At 62.7% G+C, this 20182-nt stretch overlaps 1 protein-coding gene and 1 long non-coding RNA gene across 2 annotated transcripts in view; one reads left to right on the top strand and one right to left on the bottom strand.

The window, feature by feature from the left end:
• The window catches only part of CHMP6 (charged multivesicular body protein 6), a 5677-nt gene extending 544 nt beyond the window's left edge, over positions 1–5133 (top strand). Inside the window, exons 3-11 of the mRNA XM_029927117.1 lie at positions 403–559; positions 737–945; positions 1104–1213; positions 1370–1457; positions 1549–1635; positions 2365–2430; positions 2649–2729; positions 3649–3703; positions 4197–5133. Coding sequence (XP_029782977.1) covers positions 403–559; positions 737–945; positions 1104–1213; positions 1370–1457; positions 1549–1635; positions 2365–2430; positions 2649–2729; positions 3649–3703; positions 4197–4252 — 909 coding nt within the window. The 3' untranslated portion in view covers positions 4253–5133. The remainder of the gene's footprint in view (positions 1–402; positions 560–736; positions 946–1103; positions 1214–1369; positions 1458–1548; positions 1636–2364; positions 2431–2648; positions 2730–3648; positions 3704–4196) is intronic.
• Positions 5134–17384: 12251 nt separating this feature from the next.
• LOC115282946 lies at positions 17385–20176 on the bottom strand. The gene is made up of 2 exons (XR_003904815.1): positions 20043–20176; positions 17385–19302 (listed from the first exon to the last, which is right to left on the bottom strand). It is a non-coding gene; the product is annotated as an uncharacterized LOC115282946 (long non-coding RNA).
• Between the last annotated feature and the right edge of the window lie 6 nt (positions 20177–20182).

The raw sequence follows: 20182 nt of genomic DNA, 5'->3' as shown, positions 1-20182 counted from the left end.
CCGGGACCCGGGTCTGCCGGCGGGGGCGGCCCCCACGACGCCAAGCGGGGGGCGTGGGCTCGTCTGCCACCGCCGCGCGCCGCCTCTCCCGGTGGGGGGCTGGGGTCCGGGAGAGAAATTCGTTTCCGTGGAGAGAATTGTCCGGTGCGATACGCAGAAATGCACGTCAAGAGGTTTTGCAAGGGGAAGAACGCACCAGGAAGGAGGTGGTCCAAAATTTGGGCAGAGTTGACCTTTGCTTTCTTCCCAAAAGTTTCTGCAGCAAAAATACGTTATTTTGTACTAAGCGAGAAACAAACTCAAATGACAGATTTCACCCCCCACCCCCTAGCTTCGGAAACCGTGTTCTAAAAGGTTAACTGAGGCTCCCGGTGGCGAAGAAACAGGCGTGTTTGCCGCTAGAGAAGATCTGAGCAGCGTGGGGTGCTGAATGGGAAGGGGGGCGCCAGCGCCAGGGAGGCAGGGGTCCCTGGCGGAGACTCGGGCAAGCGAGAAACCCCCAAGGTGGTTCTCTTCCAGGCCCGTCTCCTTGCCGGGGACGCTTGGTGCGGCCCAGACGGTAACGGCGTGGTTTGCACACAAACAAATCACTGCCTGGTGTGTTCCTAGGATGGAAAGCTGAGCTGAGAACCCCCAGGCCCGAGTGCTGACTGTGCCCTGACCCCCCGCCGCTGCCGTGTTTACCGCGGGGGCAGCCCGGCCACACCTGCTGCTTTTAGCCTCTTCTGCTTTGTAGTCTGCCAAATGGGACGTGGCCCGAGGGGCAGGGGCAGGGGCGGGGCGGGGCGGGGCGCTCCTGGGGAGGATCAGCACCCGCAGCTGAGGAGGCTGGGCACCCAGGCACCCAGGCCGAGGGACGGTGTCTCCGGGCTGAAGGGCCAGGAAGGCAGGCGTCTTCCCTGCAACGAGGAGGTGTGCACCCCCTCGCTGCGGACACGGCAGGACGTAAGCGGCGTCCCCGGCCTCCAGCTGCAGCCGCACGTGCCCTGGGGGGCAGACTTGTCCCCACGGAGGACTGTGTCTCAGAGGGCCTGCCAGGTGCGGGGGCGGGGCCAGTGCAGTGCGCAGGGGTGTGGACCCAGGCCTGCTCTGCTCTCTCTCAGCAACTGAAGCAGCAGCGGGATAAACTGAGGCAATACCAGAAGAGGGTCACCCAGCAGCTGGAGAGGGAGCGGGAGATCGCCCGGCAGCTCCTGCGGGACGGGAGGAAGGAGTGAGTAGGGCCCAGGGCAGGCTGTGCAGGAGGGGGCGTCGGTCCCCTGTCGGCCTAGAACGGGGTGGGGGGGGTTAGCCGGAAGGGGGTGGTTGGTGCCGGGCAAGGCCAGCGACGGGCATGGCTGCCGGGTCCCTGCCCGGGTTCCCTGTGCAGACGGGCCAAGCTGCTGCTCAAGAAGAAGCGGTACCGGGAGCAGCTTCTGGACAAGACAGAGAACCAGATCACCAGCCTGGAAACGATGGTAGGTGGGGGCGGGGCCCGTAGGGAGCTGCAGGGAGGGGGCGCAGAAGGCAGGCCCCTGACCACCGCTTGGCGCTCTTCCCCCGCGCCAGGTCCAGAATATTGAGTTCACCCAGATTGAAATGAAGGTGGTCGAGGGGCTGCAGATTGGAAACGAGTGTCTGAAGAAGATGCACCAGGTAGGTCCTCGCAGGGCCAGGGGGCAGAGGGGACCGGGCTCTGTGGGTGGGGGCAGGGCTCCTTCCTGAGGCCACACCCATGCCCAGGCCGTTGCCAGAGAGGCGTTTGTGCCAGGTGGGAATGTGGGCAAGCCGGTGGCTTCCGGGGGAGGGTGTTGGTGGCAGATCCACTTGGGGTGTCGACTGGAGAATGTAGCGACGGACAGAGACGATAAAGTGGGTCCACGTGCCCAGGTGGAGGCGGAGCCCAGTGAGGGAGCCGGGGGGTATGTGGACCAATTGGGAGGGCTTCCCAGAGGAGGTGAACACGGCCGCATCACAGCCCAGGGGTGGGTGGCCAGAAGAGAGGTGAGGCCCAGAGAGGCCCAGGGCCACCAGAGAGGTGACGGGCAGATGGCTCTGCACCCATGGCTTTCCCGGCAAGTCCCAGTGCTACTTCGAACCCAGAAGGAATCAAGTCAAGTTTTACTTCTCCCTGCCTGGACCTGCTCGGGTGGGTTGGGGGGCCCGAGGGGCCGGGGCAACGGGCCGGCGGGAATCTGGGCAGTGCCGTCGAGGCTTCTGAAAAGATGGGCCCCAGGGCCCCAGAGCCCCTGCAGGCGGGCACGGCCCATGACAGAAACTCCCAGAGCCAGGTCGCGCCTGCCTCCCTGGCCCGCGCCCGGTGAGTCCCAGTGACCGTGCACGAGGGGCTGCTCAGTGCCCGCTGACGGACTCCCCACCGGTCAGGTGATGTCCATAGAAGAAGTGGAGCGGATACTGGAGGAGACCCAGGAGGCCGTGGAGTACCAGCGGGTAGGTGCCGCCGGCCCGCCTTCCACCCCCGCGGTGCATCCCCCACCTGCGCGAGTGCCCGGCCACCTCGCGGGCCGTGCCTTCCTCGCTTCTGGTGCTCGCCTCCTCTCAAGTGAGGGGGGCCTTGAGTGACGGGCTGTCTCCTTCCTCCACAAGGGGCCACGTCACCCTCTGCCCCAACCTGGCCACGACCCTCACCTCTGCTCCTCCCTTTGCAGCAAATAGATGAGCTGCTGTCAGGAAGCTTCACTCAGGAGGATGAAGATGCCATCTTGGAGGAGCTGAATGCAATCACTCAGGTAAGAGGACCCCCGGGACTGAGCACGATCACTCAGGTGATAGGACCCCCAGGACTGAGTGTGATCACTCAGGTGATAGGAGCCCCGGGACTGAGTGTGATCACTCAGGTGATAGGAGCCCCGGGACTGAGCATGGAGGGGGGTGGGGCACACATCCTGGTTCCTTCCTAAAATAAGTAGGATTTGTGCTAAGCTGAGGCCAGTTCTCCTGTGCCCCGCTGACCGCGGGGACAGCCTAGCCGGGAGAGAACGGTTCCTCGGGTTGGGCACTCAACTGAGTTACAGGCAGCTGTGCCTGGAGGGCACACCCCTCACCCACCGGGAGGCAGTGTGTGATTTCTGATCACATGGGCTTCTTTCCCGCCGTGGCCTGGTCACTCCCTGGGGAGCACGGGGCCCGCACCCCTCTACTCGGTGGCCTTGCCCCGTGCAGGCCCGAAGGGGGCGGGTTCTCCCTGACCAAGGGCACCTCGGGGCCACGGCCTCGGGGGGCCTCGGGGGCCTCGCACCGTGCCTGCCAGCCTGCCGCTCCCTGGGCCTGCGGGCTGAGCAGGTCGTGGGTGTCTCTGCCCTCTGGTGTCCCATGTGCCCTGCCTCCTGATGTCCTTCCTCCCGAGGACCCAGGCACCCCCTGAGCAGCCCGGGACGCCGACTGGGGGGCGAACCCACCGTGTGCTGTCCTGGAGGCAGCCTGGTGCCCACGGGCCGGCCAGCCTGGCCCAGACCCGCCCCCCGCGCTGCCCCTCGGCCCTTTGACCTGTGCGGGCGCACGGCCAGGGTGTCAGCGGGGTCTCTAGGGAAGCCCTGGGGTGAGTCAAGTCTCAGCAATGCCGGAAGCCGAGGAGGAGGCGCTCTGGAACTTTCCGCAGTGGGGCTCTTGCTGAGATGGCCTCACCGCCTCTTCCTCCGTCTCTTGCAGGAGCAGATAGACCTCCCCGAGGTTCCCTCCGAGCCTCTCCCAGAGAGGAAGCCAGGTACGCTTCCGGTTCTGGCCCGTGGGGGACCGTGCCTTCTAGAATAAAGCAGAGTGCCCCGCTGCAGGTCCGCTTGGTGGTGGGAGTTGGCTCCTGCCTCCCCAGCTGGGTGGGTGAGGGGCTCGGGGGGAGCACAGGCCTGGTGGGAGGGGGGAGCTTGTAGGAGCCGAGCCCCTCCAGGGAGGCGTGTGCCACAGGCAGAGCGGGGACGAGGCGGGGCCACCCAGGACCGGTGGTCCTCTATGCGGCAGGGCCCTGTGGTCCCCCCGGCTCCCGCTAGGGCCCTGGTGGCTGGCGGTCCCTCCGAGTTTCTTTCTGCCCCTCCCTGCCCCTCCGCGCGGGGCTCCTGAGTGCTCGAGACGGGCCACTGTGCCCGGGCCCCACCCGTCAGCCCCGCGTGCAGCCCTAGGACCCAGCTCCTCGCTGCTCCTCTGGAAGTTTCTGCCCGTGGGGTCTTCTACACTCGACAAACACCTCTTTCTTTTCTCTACAGAAAAAGTCCCCATCAAGGCCAGGCCCCAGCAGGGGGACCTGGTGGCAGCCTCATAACTCGGCCTCGTTACGCGGGACTGGTGGGGACGCCCTGAGACTGGGGCCCACAGAGTTTGGTGCACGGCCCAACTGACCGGCTCCCCGGGGGCCGGCGCCGGGCCAGGCCAGCCGGTGCTGCCGGAGCAGTGTGGCCACGCAGGGCGCGACACGGGACGGCTCTGCACAGCCCCTCCCTGGCGCCGCTGTCCTGCGCTCCTTTCTGGATCGAACATTCACGGCCTCCGGCCAAACCCGGCTTCCGAGGCTGCGGTCCCCACGTGGCTCGGGCAGGCCCACGGCTCCTGGTGCCACACTCCGCCCCGGCCCCGCGAGGCCCGCAGGCTTCCTTCTCCCCGCTCGCTCTCCGTGGGAGGCGCGTCAAGCCCAGCTTCTTCCCCTTCCCTCGTCCCCTTCCCTGTCCCTCCAGGTGGTGGCGGGGGGCTTCCTGACCCGCCCAGTCTCCGAGTCGGTTCGGGGGTGGGAAGCTCTCTTCTGTGCTGGTGTTTGGGGGTGCTGGACCAGGAGGGACGTGTCGCTGCCGGACGGACAGCCACAGGAGCGCTGCCCGGGCCTCCTCACCTGGGGGCCTGTGTGCAGAGGCTCAGCCCGCCGCAGAGGGTGTGCCCCGAGAGCCAGAGGCCTTGCTGGGGTGCCCGGAGGTGCTGACGGCCCGGCTCTGGGACTCCCCACAGCTCGGGCTCGGGAACCTGCCAGAGACCCAGGGCTCCCCGACCCGCCACCCCTGAACCGTCAGCCACCGGCCACACTGCGGAGGCCGGAGGCGGCATCCCTAGTTAACGGTTCGTCTCGGTGTTAGACAATCCTGCTGACGTTTTACTCCCGACAAGGCGGGGCCCCAGACGGGGCAGCCCCCCATTAAAGCTGACGCCTGCATGGTCTGTTGCCTCGTGGAGTGGGGTCCGTGGGGGACCTGGGTGGGCTCAGGTGTGGCTCGTCTCCTCTAGGGTCCCTGCCTCCCGACCCTTCGAGGAGTTCACTCTCGAGTGCCTGCCTGGGGGCCGCGGAAAGGGCACAGGGGGCTCCTACCCTGGCGCCGACCGCAGGCCCCCTCAGAGGGAGGGGGGCCGCCAGCTGGGTACCCAGGAGGAGAGCTGGCTTAGATCCCCGGTACCCAGGTGGGGAGCGGCAGGCAGTGGCAAGGAGGAAGACGGGGGTGTCCCACCTAGGCGGGGGCTCCCATGCCCTTCGGCCAGCGGGCGCGATGGGATGCGGCCGGGTTGCCAGGGAGTGGACAGGATTTTGAGATGTAATGCACACCTCGGCCAGAAGGGGGCTCTTTGTCTGCTAATTTGGGGGATTTGGCAGGAAATGGGCACTGCCTTCCCGTCTGGCTGCTGATAGGTAACACAGTCACCGTCCCCAAGACTGCACAAGGGTCCTGAGGGCAGAGCTGGTGGACAAGCAGGAGCAGGCTGCCTTTCCATCCGGTGATCAGTCCCCCTGCAGCTGACCATCCAAAGACGTGGAGGGAACAGATGGCCTGCTTGCGGGGGGACCCAGACTCCCACCAGTGGGGGGGCTCTCTCCTTCCCGCCTGCTCCCCAGGCCCCCAGAGCTCAGGCCTGTCTGCGCAGCCGGCCCTTCCCAGTGCACTGACTGGCCTCCCGGCGGTGCCCCCACTGGGGCACCTCCTGGTGAGCGCCTGTGCGGCCTGCCCAGGTCTGCACGGCCCGCTGCCCGTGGGACACAACCAGCATCCCGCAGCAGCACGGGCCAGGGCCCCCTCCTCTCCTGAAACAGCCTAGGGATTGGGGAAGGAACCTGATCCTCTCTCAGTCTGAGGAGTTCGATCCTGCCTACCGCTTCGTCACCCTCTTTCTTTTTACATGTTTATCTTGTTCACGGAGGGAGGTTTTGCCCCGAAACCCTGCGTGACCTTGAGCTGACGCGCTGGCTCTGGTCTTGGAGGCCGCCAGCCCCTCTGTGGGTTCGTGTAAGGGGCAAGGGGCCCCTCCTGCGAGGACGAGACCCACCCTGACCCTGGCCGGGCTGAGCCCTGGTCCTGAAACACCAGCCACAGGAGCTGACCTGACTTCCTTCTCCTCTGGACGCAGGACCCACGAATGTTACACGGACCATTGAGTTCAAACCCTGGCGGCAGAGCTGGTTTCCTGCCCAAGATCAGTGGGGGTTGGGAAAGCCGGTGGGAGGGGCTTACGGTGGGCGGGGCGGGGCGCCATCTGGCCGAGAAGGCTGCCTGGGGAGCTGGCTGGCCGAGGGCTGGGAGGAGAAGGGACCAGGCACTGGGACCATTTTGGTTGGATGCACATTTGTCCCCAGTACAAGCCGCAGGGGAAGCTCATAAAAGCGGAGATGGGGGGCTGGGAGGGGGGGGTGCCTGGGATGGATGGGGCACTCTGGCCTGGGGAGGCGTTTGCCCCTTCCCACCTATGGCCACCCGCCTAGGGTCTCCCTGCAGCCCTGCCCACAGGGAGAGTTTGGGATGGGCAGAGTGCCAGGCACTGTGACAGCACGGGCTTGTTGCGTGCCAGCTCCTTTCCATGGTCACTCATCAGCTGCACCCCAAACTCAGGAGGGAGGCCCTGTCCCACCCGTCGGTGCTCGCATGCACGGGAACCCGGAGCGCCTCGGCCTGAACCAGCAGGGCACTCCAGACAACTGACCCAGGGTCTACACAGCACGGCAGCCAAGATGCCGGATCTACAGCCCCGGGTCTCTCAACATGAAAGAATTAGGGACACGTGACCACTTTCCAAGGGAAGGACAATCAGACGCCGCCTCCGAGATCCAGGTGGCGGGATTACCAGAAAAACACGTGAAAGCAATTACCGTGAGTGTGTCACAGAAGGTAGAGCCGAGCACGCTGGAAACAGATGGAAAATCTCAGCTGAGGAGTCGAGTGTACAAAAGAACAAAATGCAAATTTCAGAGCTGAGAAATCTAAAAAATTACTCAGCAGCCTCTAGAGCAGGTAGGAGGCATCCACCGCAAGATCGGCCAGCAGGAAGCATCTGGTCTGGAAAGGAGAGGAAGCTAGGGGGCAGCCCCCCCTCCCCCGGGGCCGTGGGACTGGACCAGAAAGTCCAACACGGTGTAATGAAAACCCCAAGAGAGAACAGAGCAGGGAAAACAGGTTTTTGAAGAAAGACTGGCTGAAAATTTCTCACATTTAGGGAAAAGACTTGAATTTACAGATTCAGGAAATGCTGTGACCCTCCCCACCCCACCCCCCACCCCCAAACAGGGCAAATCTAAAGAAACCCATGTCCGATCAGGTCATAATCAAACTGTTAAAGGCAGAGAAAGAAATCTGGAAGTTGATGGGTGATCCTGAAACCCGTGCGGAGGAGCGACAGAGGGACCAGACTTCTGATCAGAAACCACAGAGGCCTCGAGGAGGAGAGGCAGGACCTTGAAAGTGCCAGGAGCAAGCACACTGGGCCTAGAGTTCCGAGTTCTGCGGACAGAAACGCTGTGGGAAGGGCGGGAGGGGGCGAGCTGGTGTGCGGACCTGTCTGCGGGGGGAGGGGTGGGGGACGCGGCTGGGGGCGGAGCCACAGAGCCGCCCACACCCGAGTCCGTATAAAAGACCGGTTTCCCTTTTCCGTCTTTAAAACTGCACGTGTAGCTGTTGAAAGCAGAACTTCTAGCGCCGGTGGGGTTTTCAGCCCCCGTGGGTGCCCGACCGCCGTGCCGCGAGTCCCGATCCGCTGAGAGGGGTGGCACGCGGGTGGGAGTCTCCGGTGCGGCCAGTTCAAGTGCAGAGGTCCAGCCCCGAGTCGGGAGGCGCGGGGATGCCGAGGTTTGCGAACAACCTGACAGGAGGCAGGCGAGAGGACCAACAAGAATCAGGTGGGAAATGTAAGTTTACTTCGTCACAACCACGTTACACATCCAGTCCAGACACACCAACTACAGACCCCTGACAAACTGGACTTGAGGACACAGAGCGCCCAGCTCTGTGCTGCCGTGGGAGGCCCACCCCGAGGGGAAGGCGGGTAAGAGAAAGATGCGGAAATACACCTTGGGAACGTTAGTCAAAGGAAAGGCAGGCTGTTATGTCACCCGCAGACTGTGTGCATTTCAAAACGAGAATATCACCAGAGGTGTGTGTCTGGGAGGCCTAATGCGATCAAAGGAGGCCTAACCACCTAAAACGGGCGCCCACGCAGTGGCAGGCTCCGGCGCGCGGGAATCGAGGCCTGGCAGGGGTGAGGCTCCAGGGGTCTCTGGGAGGTCGGACGCCCATCCCGTGGTGAGGGGCGGCCGGTGCTCCAGGACCCACCGGCCAGGCGGTAAGCCCAAATAAACTTGAAAAGAAATTGAAATCCTACGGAGCTGTGTGCTCAGGCCATGGTGTAATGACTGGATTCGGTGACACATCCCTGAAAGACCCACAGATACTAAATGATGAATGGGTTAAAGAGGGATTCACCAGGGGACTGAGAAAGTATTTTGAATCAAATGGAAACGAAAACATGAACGTGTGTGGATTGTAGCTAAGGTGCTTTTCCTCTAAGGGAAATTCAAATGCTTGCTTTTTAAAAAAAAAAAAAGTTTCGGGGAGCCTGGGTGGCTCAATCAGCTAAGTGTCCGATTCTTGATTTCAGCTCAGGGCATGATCTCACAGTCCCGGAGATCAAGCCCCTCATTGGGCTGTGTGTGTGCACATGCGTGCTCTCCCACAACAAATTAACTTTAAGCAAAAAAGAAAGTATGTAGGGCACCTGGGTGTTTCAGTCGGTGAAGCGTCCGGCTTCGGCTCAGGCCATGATCTCACGGTCCGTGGGTTCAAGCCCTGCGTCGGGCTCTGTGCTGACCGCTCAGAGCCTGGAGCTGCTTCGGATTCTGTGTTGCCCTCTCTCTCCCCCTCCCCCCTCACACTCTGTCTCTCTCTCTCAAAAATTAAAAAAAAAAAAAAGCAAATTAAATCCAAAGTAATCAGAACAAAGGAAATGATAGCAGAAATCAAGGAAGACAAAAACATTAAAAACAACGTTAAATCACCGACAGCAAAAAGCGGTTATTGGGAAAGCTGTCCATTTGATAAATCCTGAGCCAGACTGACCAGGACAAAGGAGACCCAAGTTATAACACCAGAAACGAAAGGGAACATCGCTATAGACCCTACAGACCTTAGAAGGACACTAAAGAAACATTACAATCTGATGCTGGTAACTTTATCAACCTAGAAGAAACGGGCCAGTCCCTGGAAAGCCACCGCCGCCCAGCGCACTCGAGACCGCGCTGATGGACCACACAGCCCTTCCTACTGGAGAAAGCTGGTCCTGCCGGACACGGAAGGAAGACCTCACAGCAGTTCTGCCCGGAGTGCTTCTCAGCGTGCTCAGCAAATTATTAGCAAGCTGAGTCCAGGAATGTCTTTATCCTGGAGTAACCTGTGGATTCTGGGATAAATCAAATGCAGCTTATCCGGGAAACGTACGGTCGGTGCAGCGTATAATCAACGTGATTTACAACGTCAACAGACTAAAGAAGAAAATATGACATCTCAGTAGATGCAGGAAAAGCATTTGACAAAATTAAATGTCAATGTTTTTTTTGAAAAAAAAAAAACCCAGCAAACTAGGAAAAAAGGGAATTTCTTTATGGAAGGCATCTGCAGCCTGAGTGGCTCAGTCGGGTAAGTGTCCAACTTTGTCTCAGGTCACAGACTCATGGTTCTTGAGTTTGAGCCCCAAGTTGGCTCTATGCTGACAGCTGGGAGCCTGGAGCCTGCTCATGATTCTGTGTCTCCCTCTGTCTCTGCCTCACGCGCTCTGTGTGTGTGTGTCTCTCTCTTTCAAAAATAAATAAACACTAAAATAGTAATAATAATGAAAGGCATCTGCCAAATCCTGCAGCCACACCAGGCTCAATGGCCAGGGGCTGACCGCTGCGCCCCCGTGAGATCGGGAGCCAGGCAAGGGGACCTCTGACCACTTCTATTGGACATCACGTTGAGGGTCCTAATCAGTATGATCAAGAGAGAAATGAAATGCTCCCGTGCTGGGAAGGAAGAAAGGAACCTTTCTAGCTGGGCGGCCTGACTACTTACACAGAGAACCCCCCTGGAAGCCACAGGAGGTCTAGAATAACCCGTATGTTTAGTGGGGTCGCAGCCCGCGCCTGCTTTGAGAAGCCTCCGATGCGCGGGCTTTTCCGTGTTGGCAGTTCTTCGTGGGGGGCGGTGAGGAGCCTTCAGGCGGCCGCCCTCTGGGTCACACAAGGCCTGGCCGTACTGAGGAAGGGGCTTCTGATGGTTTCAGTTTAAAAATAAGCTCGCGCGTCCCCAGGGGCGACCCTGTGGCCTGTGTGTGGTGCCCAGTGGACCAGCCAATGGGAGAGGGGTCCAGGCATCAGTTGCTGGCACCGCGGGCGCCAGGCCCCTTCCCGGGGCAGGCTTGTCGCTGTGGGGAGCGGGGCAGGATGGCAGGCCAGAGCCGGGAGGCTGGGCCTCGGACGGGAGCGGTCTGGGGAGGTCAGGAGGGCAGTGCGGTGTGACCCCAAGGTCAGGGGCCTGTTCCTGGCTCTGGGCCGCTGTTTGATGGACCAGGTGGCCGCTGCCAGGGTTCCTGGGCAGCTCTCCAGGTTTCCTGGGGACCCCATCACCCCCCTGACCTTTTGACAAAGCCCATTTCTGCGCAAGTCTGAGGCTGCTGACCGCCAGCACTGACAGGTGCAGTGGCCTGGTGCCCGGGCGGGAAGGTCTCGTGGCCCCGGGAAAGCCACTCCCAGGTTCGGGCCTCAGTAAGACAGGGCGAAAGCCTGCCCCCCCCCGCACCCCCCCGTCCTGTGGGCCGGCGGTCAGACGGGCGCGTTGCCGGAGCCGGGCTCCCCGGCCCCCACCTGGCGGCACAGGCCTGCCAGGGTGGCAGACGGTCTGGGCTCCCACCCAGGGCGTCTGCGGGCACCGGGTCAGGACTTCCATTCACTCTGCGCGTCTGAGGGCAGCGCCCTATTTCTCCGGGGTGCGGGGCAGGCGCGGGGCCGCAGGGCCCCACAAACATCTCAGGAGCTGACCCCCCAGGACCCTCAGCTCACACACACCACCCTTGTCAGGCCGAGGGGCTCCGTCCTGAAGGCACGCAGGAATTGCTCGCCTCACGAGAGGCCCGGGCCCCTTCTGCTGAGGGTGCACCCGCCCTGCCTGGGCCCTGGGCTGAGGGTGCACCCGCCCTGCCTGGGCTGAGGGCACACCTGACTGGGCCCAGGGAGTCCCCTCGTGGGCTGGGGGGACCGAGATTTGGTCAGAAGCCTCCGAGAGGAGCTGGCCGGCCCCCACGGTCGCTTCCCCCATGGAGTTCTGAAGTAAAGCCACGAAATTCTGGAGAAGTCTGGTTCCTTTCAGAAAGGTGCCAGACGTGAGAAGAGGCGCCACGTCACGAGGCGCCAGGGAGCGCAAATCAAAACCACAGCGGACGCCGCCGCCGCTTCACGTCCACCACGGCAGCCAGAGTCCAACAACGAACCACAAGGGCTGGCGAGGACTGGAGAGATCGGAGCCCTGGTCCTGGATCAGGAGTCACTAGGAAAGGCAGCTTGGTTGGTGGTTCCTCAAAGAGCTAAACAGGAACTCCCTACGGACCCAGCAGTTCCGCCCTAGAGGCACACACAGCAGAACTGACAACTTGCGCACGCACGTTCACGGCCACCCAGAGGTGGGAACCATGCACGACGCCCCACCGCAGACGGAGAAGCAAAACACAGCCCATCCACACGGGGGAAAGCGGATGAGACCCGGATGGACCCCCGGCGATAAGCCACACACGAGGGCCGTGGCTTCCACGGGCAGCAAGTGTCCAGGACAGGCAAACACACACGCGGATGCCGGCTGCTGGGTGCCAGCAGCTGGCCAGAGGAGTGGGGACGCACCGCGGGTGGGGACGGGGTTCCCGTGGGGCTGACCACGCGGTTCTGAACTGGATCGAGGTGGCGGCTCGCACAGCACTGTGAACGTACCTTCAACGGATTTATTTTGTTATGTGACTTCTCCCCCAGTTGTAAAACGAGATGTCACCGGGCCCTTTGACAGCACAGGTTACAGAGAGCAATTCTTGTCGCAGAGCCGAAGTTGCCAGGGGAGACCACAGCACTCTCCACGGGTCCCCTCTGCCGGCTCCAGGCAGTGCCTGCGCCACCCTGAGGGGCCTCTCTCACCCGTGTGACCTTTCCCTCCCCTCGGGCCCCGTGGGGTGGGGGAGGCTCCGGGGAGGTCTGTGGCTTGGCTGCCCTGTCCCTGACCCCATCCTGTCGACGCCCAGCAGCCCGTACCCCCAGCTGTCCTCCAGGACCCTCTGCGGTCAGGACACGGCCTGGCCCCGCCCCGCCCTGCACGGCCCCGCCCCGCCCTTCACCGCCCTGCCCGGCCGCGCGTCCGCAGCACTTCCTGAGCTGACCACCAGGTGGCAGCGAAGGCTCCTCGATGCGGCGTCTCGCCCCGACGCCACGCCGGCAGCCCAGGGGCCCCGCTCCCGCAGGCAGAGCTCGGCACAGGCTCCCGGCGCCTGCACCCTCAACCCTCTGTGCCCACCTCAGCCGACACGCAGGTGCCCGTCCTACAGAGAACGCCCGCGGGGCCTCCCTACGGCTGACGTTCCCGTCCTGCCGCCTGCATGTCCCTGACGGAGCCTGCGTCCGCTGCAAGTCTCTGCCCTCACCCTCCTGCTGCAGAACGAACCATGGAGGAAAATTCCAATCAAACCCCCCACCAGCAGCCCCTGGGGCTCGGAAAACTGGGGCCCGAGGCTGCGCAAAGGGCTGCTGGACCCCGGGGTCCAGAGAAAACCCCAGTTCCCGGGTGTGAATTCACAGCATCAGCCAGCAAAGGTCACACAGCTGGGCCTGGGGTTCAATGTCACACGGAGCTAAGTTTTCCAGGAGCCTCTGTAGAGATATTGAGTCTTCCAACTTGGAGAGAAAAAAAGAAGAAAGCCTGATGGGATAGATAATATTCTCAAGCTTGACACTAAAATAATTTTTCTCAAAATCACATTACTTTCCGGCCAGACCTGCCAGGGAAGCAGTTCCGAAATCCTGCACACCTCGCTGGGAGATGAAAGCGTGGCGGCGGTTTTCAGCTGTTCCGACAAGCGCCCAGCTGCCCGCACCGACTCCAGCTGTGTCCCCGCCGGACCACGGAGGGGCCGGCCCAGTGTCGCCAGCCCACTGCCAGAGGCCACGTGGCTCTGTGGCTTCTGTACACTGTGTCGCTCACAGGTGCCCACCTGCACGCCCCTCTGCCTTCTGCCTGTCCGGTTCTATCACAGTTTTCTAGCACATTCTAGGGCAAGCTGCAGGAGGGGATACCAGTTCTTATGTGCTGCCCAAGAGGACAGGACTTCACATTTCTTGAGTGCCCGTCACCCACTCGGGCACCACCCTGCCGGTGTGACAAAGCTGTCCCGCTGCCCGGCACGTGCATACGGATGTCCTGTAAGAGCGCCAGCGGCATGGGGACACAGGGGTACACCCTCTGGACATCATGGGCTCCCAACCCAGGGGGAGCAGAGTCAAAGCTGCCCACCTGATCCCTGTGCCACCTCCAGGGCGCAGGCCTGGCCCAGGAGCAGAGCCACCCCGGGCAGGGGGCCGACAGGGTGGCCGTAGTTGGGCCTGGGACTCGACACCGACACAGGCAGCCCTCACAGGACGACCCCGGCCAGCGGAGAAGACATCTGCGCACACGCGGGCAGGGCAGCCCACCGGCCCAGCCTGAGTGGGTCTTAACGTGCCCCTTGGGTGGGATTAGGAGCTGCAGCGAGAAGAAAAAGTCAGATTTCAGGGCTGAAGGCAACATTTTAAAATCCGGCTTTAAATAAACACGGAATAAAAAAAGAGCGCTCGGAGCCTCCGGCAGCCGAAATTAGAAGCGGCGGCCCTGGGCGGGGGGCCATCTGTGCGCCAGGCAGCGCCGTCTGCGGCCTCCTGGCGGCGCCGAGGGGCTGGGGACCGGCAAGGCCCCTTTCCAGGCTGTCCTCCGAGTCCAGACTCCAGAGAACACGGCCCCTCCTCTCTGCTCCGAAGCTCCTTCCAGATCGCTGTCCGGGCCGCGCAAGTCCGCTGAGAAGCAGAGAGAGGGGCACGAAGACTGTGTCTCCGGGCAGAGGGCAGCAAGCGCGCGTGAACCCAGTGTCTTCCCTGCGTCCCCCGGGCAGCGGTGTGCCCAGCCGTGCCCGTGTGAGCCTGGGGACTCCTCACCACAAATCTGGCTCCTTCTGATGGAGGCCTGGGAACCTCAAGGCCCCACTCACCGGCTCAAGGGCTAGCACCAAAGCTGTGCTCCTGATGGGCGTGGGTGTCCCTGCCCCCCCCCCGCCCTTTTGTGGGCTCAGACCACCCCCCACCCAGCCCTCTCGCCTCACCTGGACCGGGGTGGCCCAGGTATGGGGGCGCCCACATCACCTGCCTGGACTATTTAAATCTGCATTGTCAGTTAACGTATTCTAATCAGCAAGTGGGGGACCGAGCTGGCAGACGCGGGATGACGCTAAGATGCAGAGGGGGGAGGAGCCCCCAGAGAAACTCTGAGCCTCTTCGCGCCCCGGCACTCACCCCCGCGCTGCCTCCCACGGCCCCTGGAGTCACGCCGAGGCGCAGCGGTTATGTAAGGGGGCTGCCGGTTGCCCGGGAACCTCTCCCACCCAGCCCTGCCTCAGGGTCTCCTCCACCTGCGGGGCCCCTCTGGCCCCTGGGGCGTGCCAGGAGGGAAGCCGGGGGAATTGGGAGGCTGGAGCAAGTGTAGAATGGAGAACGGAGAACATTCCAGGCTGCCTCGCTTAGGGCCGGTGGGGGCGGGCCTGAAGCCACAGCTGAGCCTGTCCGGCCCTCCTCCATCCCTGTCGTTGCGGGGCCGCCTGGACAGAGCCCAGCTCTCCTCCTGGGCAGGGCTCAGCCCACACCTCCCTCCCAGGCACGTATCCTGTGCTCCCTGCGGGGACAGACAAGGTAACGGCACAGATCCCCGCAGGCCCAGGAGGAATCTGTCCTGTCCAGGGCCGATGTTTTGGTTGGAGAGAAGAAAGCCTTTAAACTGTGTGCAGGTCAAGGATGAGCAGGTTTGGGGCAAAGGGCAAATCGAAGTAAACGGGAGGGGGGGGGACAGCCCTCCTCTGGAGTGGCAGGAAAGCAGCCATCAGCCCGGCCTTGGCCCTGGTCGCCCTGGAGGTGCAGCGGCCACACAGTGGGGCCCAGCCTCCTGCCTGGGGCTGCTGTCACAGACCCGGCCCAGGACGGGCTTTTTGGGGGAGAGGCTGCTCCACCTGCTGGCCCCACAGAGGTGAGATACAGGCCAGGTAGGGGCTGGTGCCAATGATACTGGTGCACCCCCCTCTTAATAAACTTTTAATTTCAGGACAGTTTTCAATTTACATAACTATTGCAAAGATACCCCCTCCCCCGCCCGTTTTCCGCAGTCAGCACCTCCTGTGATGGTGCTCCTGTGTCACAAATCACAGTAGTTCGCTGCTGTCAACCAAAGTCCACGCCCTGTTCCAGTGCCCTTGGTTTTTCTGTTGCCCCATCCTGGCCTCCGGGCTGAGCCGTCTCTCGTGTCCCAGGTTTCGGGTGGCCCGGCAGTTCTGGGGCTGCTGGGGCCGTCCCTCCGTCGGGGTGTGTCTGGAAGTTACTCGGGGGTGACAGGGCTCTGGGAGAAAGACCAGAGAGCTGAAGGGCCACACGTGATCACCGTGACGCCCACCGCAGCCGTGACCTGGCTGCCCCGAGCGCCTTCCAGGCTCTCCCCATAAAGCGCCTCTCCCTCCTCCCGTGCTCTCGAGAGGGGAGTGCTCCCGCTCCGCCTCCACATAAGGGCCAGGAACCTTCCTGAGGCAGCTTCTCACCTCCCTTTCTACGTGGCATCTGGGTGGTTTCTAGAAATGTCTAAGGGCTAATAACAATAATCTCTAACACAGTTAAGGGCTTGGCACATGCCAGACACAGCGCTCGGTGCTTCCTTTTTTAAAAAATGTTTTTATTTAGTTTTGAGAGAGACAGAGCGAGCATGAGCGGGGGAGGGGCAGAGAGAGGGAGACACAGAATCCGTAGCAGGCTCCAGGCTCTGAGCTGTCAGCACAGAGCCCACTTGGGGCTCGAACCCACAGTCATGATATCATGACCTGAGCCAGTCGGATACTTAACGGACTGAGCCCCCCAGGGGCCCTCAGTGCTCTCCCGCTGTTTGCACCCTGAATCACCCTCGGGTTCTGCAGCAGCTGCCGCCGCCCACAGCACCCAGGTGGGGCTAGGAGAGGCCGTGAGAGCGGCCAAACCCTGCTGGGCTGTCTCAGGGACTGGCTCGGGGGACTGGCTCGGGGAACCGACTCTTCCTGCCCTCGGCGTCCCCTCCCTCAACAGCACACCCAGCTGGGAGGTGCCAGGCCTCACCCAGCGGCAGGAAACACGGCTCTCCTTTTGTGCCGGACAAAGGCTCGGCTTGCGCCGAGGGGACCTTCCTGGCGGCAGCGGCAGGGCTCCCCCGGGCCTGCTTCCTGCTCCAGGCCACTCGGCTTTCTTGCTGATGCTGCTGACAAGTCACAAGGAAGGAGGGCCTGGCCGGGAACCAGAAAACAGTCCTCGGGACACAATTCGGAGAGTCCAGTCACTGAGGGCACCTGGCACGGACAGGGGGCCGGGGCGGGGGGGGGGGGGGGGGGGGGGGGGGGGGGGGGGGGGGGGGGGGGGGGGGGGCAGTGGTGCAGGCCGGGGGGATGGAGAAGATGAGGTTCTGCTAGGGATGCCCGTCCTTCCGCTCTGGACCTTTCTGGTTACAGATTACAATTACTTTAATCCAGGAAGGAGAAGAGAACTCTGGACCGCGTGGCTCCTTCTCTCAGAGCGGGGAGGAAGCGGGGAGGCAGAGGGAGAGAGAAACGGCCCCTCGCCAAGCACAGATGTCCCTGCGATCTGAGACAAGGGGCCGCCCCCTAGGCCAAGCCCAGCCCAGACAGGTTTGGCGGCCAGAGAGACGGGGGTGAAGACCCTCCGAAGTCTGGCCGGGTGGCCACCTCAGAAAGGGCTCCTTCTGTTTAGCAAAAATTCACAAATCCTTGGGCCTGCCAGGAACACAGCTTGCGTGAAAAGCAAAGGCTCATCCTGTAATTAAATCTGAGACCCCCTCCCTACGTGACGCCGAGATGGAGCCACTTATGTAACACGCCTAAAAATAAGCTGATGAAGAGACGCGCTTTTATTCTGCTCGCAGCCCTGGTCTCCTGGGCCGCCCAGGCTGGGGTCTGCCGAGCCGGGGTCGGCGGTGTCCACAGGGCCACACGGTCAGGTTCCTGCCTCCGACGGCAACCCGGCACCCTGCATGTGCAAGGGCCCGGTGCCTGTGCGCAGGGCGGAGGCGGGGCGGGGGATGGGGGAGCCCTCTGGTTCAGAGCTCTGTGCTCAAGATCGCCATGGCTACACGCCTCCCCGGTGGCGCAGACCGCAGAGGTGAGGACCGATGATCAGAAGTGATGGGAAACGGAGCGCCGGCGCACCTGTTTCCTCAGGGACACCAGCTGCCCCCTGGGCCTGCCCCAGGGGCAGGAAGACCACCACCCTATTCTGGGGGTGCTGGGCCCACCCATCTTGGCTGCCGCTGGTCCCCTCCGACTTCTCCATCGTGACAATGCCTTCCTCTTGCCGGTGTTGGAGAGGGTGGGCCAGACCCCGGGACAGGGTGATGACTTCCCAGCTGCCCTGAGTGCCAAGCCCCTGGCCAGGGGCTGGATCCCACAGCCCCCAACACGCTCTGAATTAAAGGGAGAAGGAATGAGGTGGGGTTTATAAAGGGCTCCAAAATAAAGAGGCGCCAAGACAAGGGGGCCCCCTCAGTCCTGGGAGCTGGCGCCGCGGCACACCTGTCAGTACCCTGCCCGCATGCAACCTCATCCACCACTTAGGCCCTGGGGTCCTCCCCTCGGTCCTCAGCCTCCGCCCAGACACCATCACCGTTTGAAGGCGCTTCCTTGCAAGTAAGAAAACCCCCACAGAACCCTGCTGGTCTCCGGCCGGGGGTGGGGGGGGGTTGGGGGGGTGCTGAGATCCCCTCCTCACAGCTGGAGGACTGGGCGTGTCGATGCTGGAAACCCTTCCGGAGTCTGGAGGCTCGGAGAGGCCACCAGGCAGGGTGCAGGCCCCCAGGCCTTGACGGGACCGCCTCGCCCGTGTCTCACTCTGCGCCTGCCATCAGCCCGGCTGGCTTTCTGGGTGATACTTGGTGCGAAGCTCGCTCATTTCCACTTGGGGCAGGTTTCCCTCCCCCACTGCTCACCGCCTGGCCAGCTGCCAGGGAGCGGGGAGGCCCAGGACCGGCTGCTGGAATGAGTGGGGCCCCTACCTCAGCTGCTACCAAAGGTGAGCATGGCCTTGGCAGGAGAACAGTAGTCAAGGGCAGAACCTTCCAGAGAGTGGAGCGGTAGAAGAGGACTCTCCTCCCTCCACTGTCTTGAGACTGGGGAGAGCAGCCAGCTCGGACCTCTCCAGACCGACTCCCCTCCCCACCCCCTCTCTGGTTTCCCTGCCAGCCTCCACCTGTCATTCTTCTGTTCCCAACAGAGTCCCTTCCCTTCGGGCAAGCAGCAGCTCCGCCCTGCACTCACCCAGCTCCACCTCGGGGGGGGGGGGGGCCCTGACCCCCGCTCAGGTCAACAGACATTAGGGCCACATCCTCGGGCCGGCCAGGTGGGGGTGTGCCCCGCACCACGCTGGCCCGGAAGGAAAGAGAAAGAAGGCGAAGACGACGATCCTAACTTCACAGCAGCTCAAGCACATGAATGTCCCAGTTGGGAGAGCTGGTTTGAATTAGCTTTCGGTCACTTAGGACCGAAAGGATCCCGAAATCTACATACGCAGGGATCCACTTAAAACGCTGCCAACAACAAAGAAAAAAGAGGAAATCACAGCTGGGTTCAGGAAGGAAATGAAACCACAGCGGATTCACGGTGGAAGGCTTGCAGACAGGAGGGCCGGCCCTGCTTCCTGCTCCTCGCTCTCTGTTCCCGGGGACACGCCCACGAAGCAGAACGCAGTCCACTGGGCTCCTGGTAGACTGGCTGGGCTTCGGGACCTGCCTTGGTCCGGTGGCTCTCCCTGGGCGCCTGTGCGTGAAGGGACAGTATGAGTGACCGTCCTGGATGGGACCCTGGCGCAGTCAGGCTTCATTAGAGGGAAACGCTCAGATCCGGGGATTTACAACGTAAAGCAAATAATTCCTCCACGTGTAACTCTAACTCGTGTAAACATTTTTTCAGAGGAATCGCACTAGGATCCCTGAGCGCCAGCTTGGCCAGTTTGGTCAGCTTCCCCAGTGGAACCTCCCAGGAAAGGCCCTGGAAAACCAGGCAGCTCTGGCCCCTTGATCCTTCAAGGAAGGCTCTCCTCCACCCACAGGGCACTCCCTCCCCAAGGAAACTGCCCCCAGCAAGGGTCGTCTGCCATCACAGGGTCCTCTCCTTCCCTGGGGGTTCCCCCGCAGTCCTCCCCACAGGGCCCTATCCCCACCCCCCACCAGCCCTCTCTACCATCTTCCTGGCAAATTCTCCTGCCCTTGCCCCAGGATGCACCCCTCCCCAGGGCTTTTCTTAGGGCCCTCCCCACCCCGGTGGTCACCCCTCCCAGGGTCTTCCCCTCCCAGGGTCTTCCCGCAGGGCACCGCCCCCTACCAGGGTCCAGCCCTCCCAGAGCCCACCCTCCCAGGATCCCCCCCAGAGTCCGTCCCCCCCACCCCCGGTAGGTACCACCCCCCAGTATCCTCCCCTCTCAGGATCCTCCCTAGGGTCATCCCCAGGACCCATCCTCTCCCACTCCGGCACAAGTCTTCGCCGCCTCGCAGACTTACCTCCCCAAACTCCGGGTCCGGGCCGGACGGTGCGGCTGTGTGCCGGCCTCTCCCCATCCTTCACTCCGCCAGCGCGGCCGGACGCCCAGGGACCCTCCCCCGCCCTGCGCGAGCCCGCGCCCCCGGCCGCTAGCAGGCGG

This window comes from Suricata suricatta, chromosome 17 (genome assembly GCF_006229205.1).
Source record: "Suricata suricatta isolate VVHF042 chromosome 17, meerkat_22Aug2017_6uvM2_HiC, whole genome shotgun sequence".
In the NCBI taxonomy this organism is placed as follows: Eukaryota; Metazoa; Chordata; class Mammalia; order Carnivora; family Herpestidae; genus Suricata; species Suricata suricatta.
This window is presented reverse-complemented; position numbering and strand designations above follow the sequence as displayed.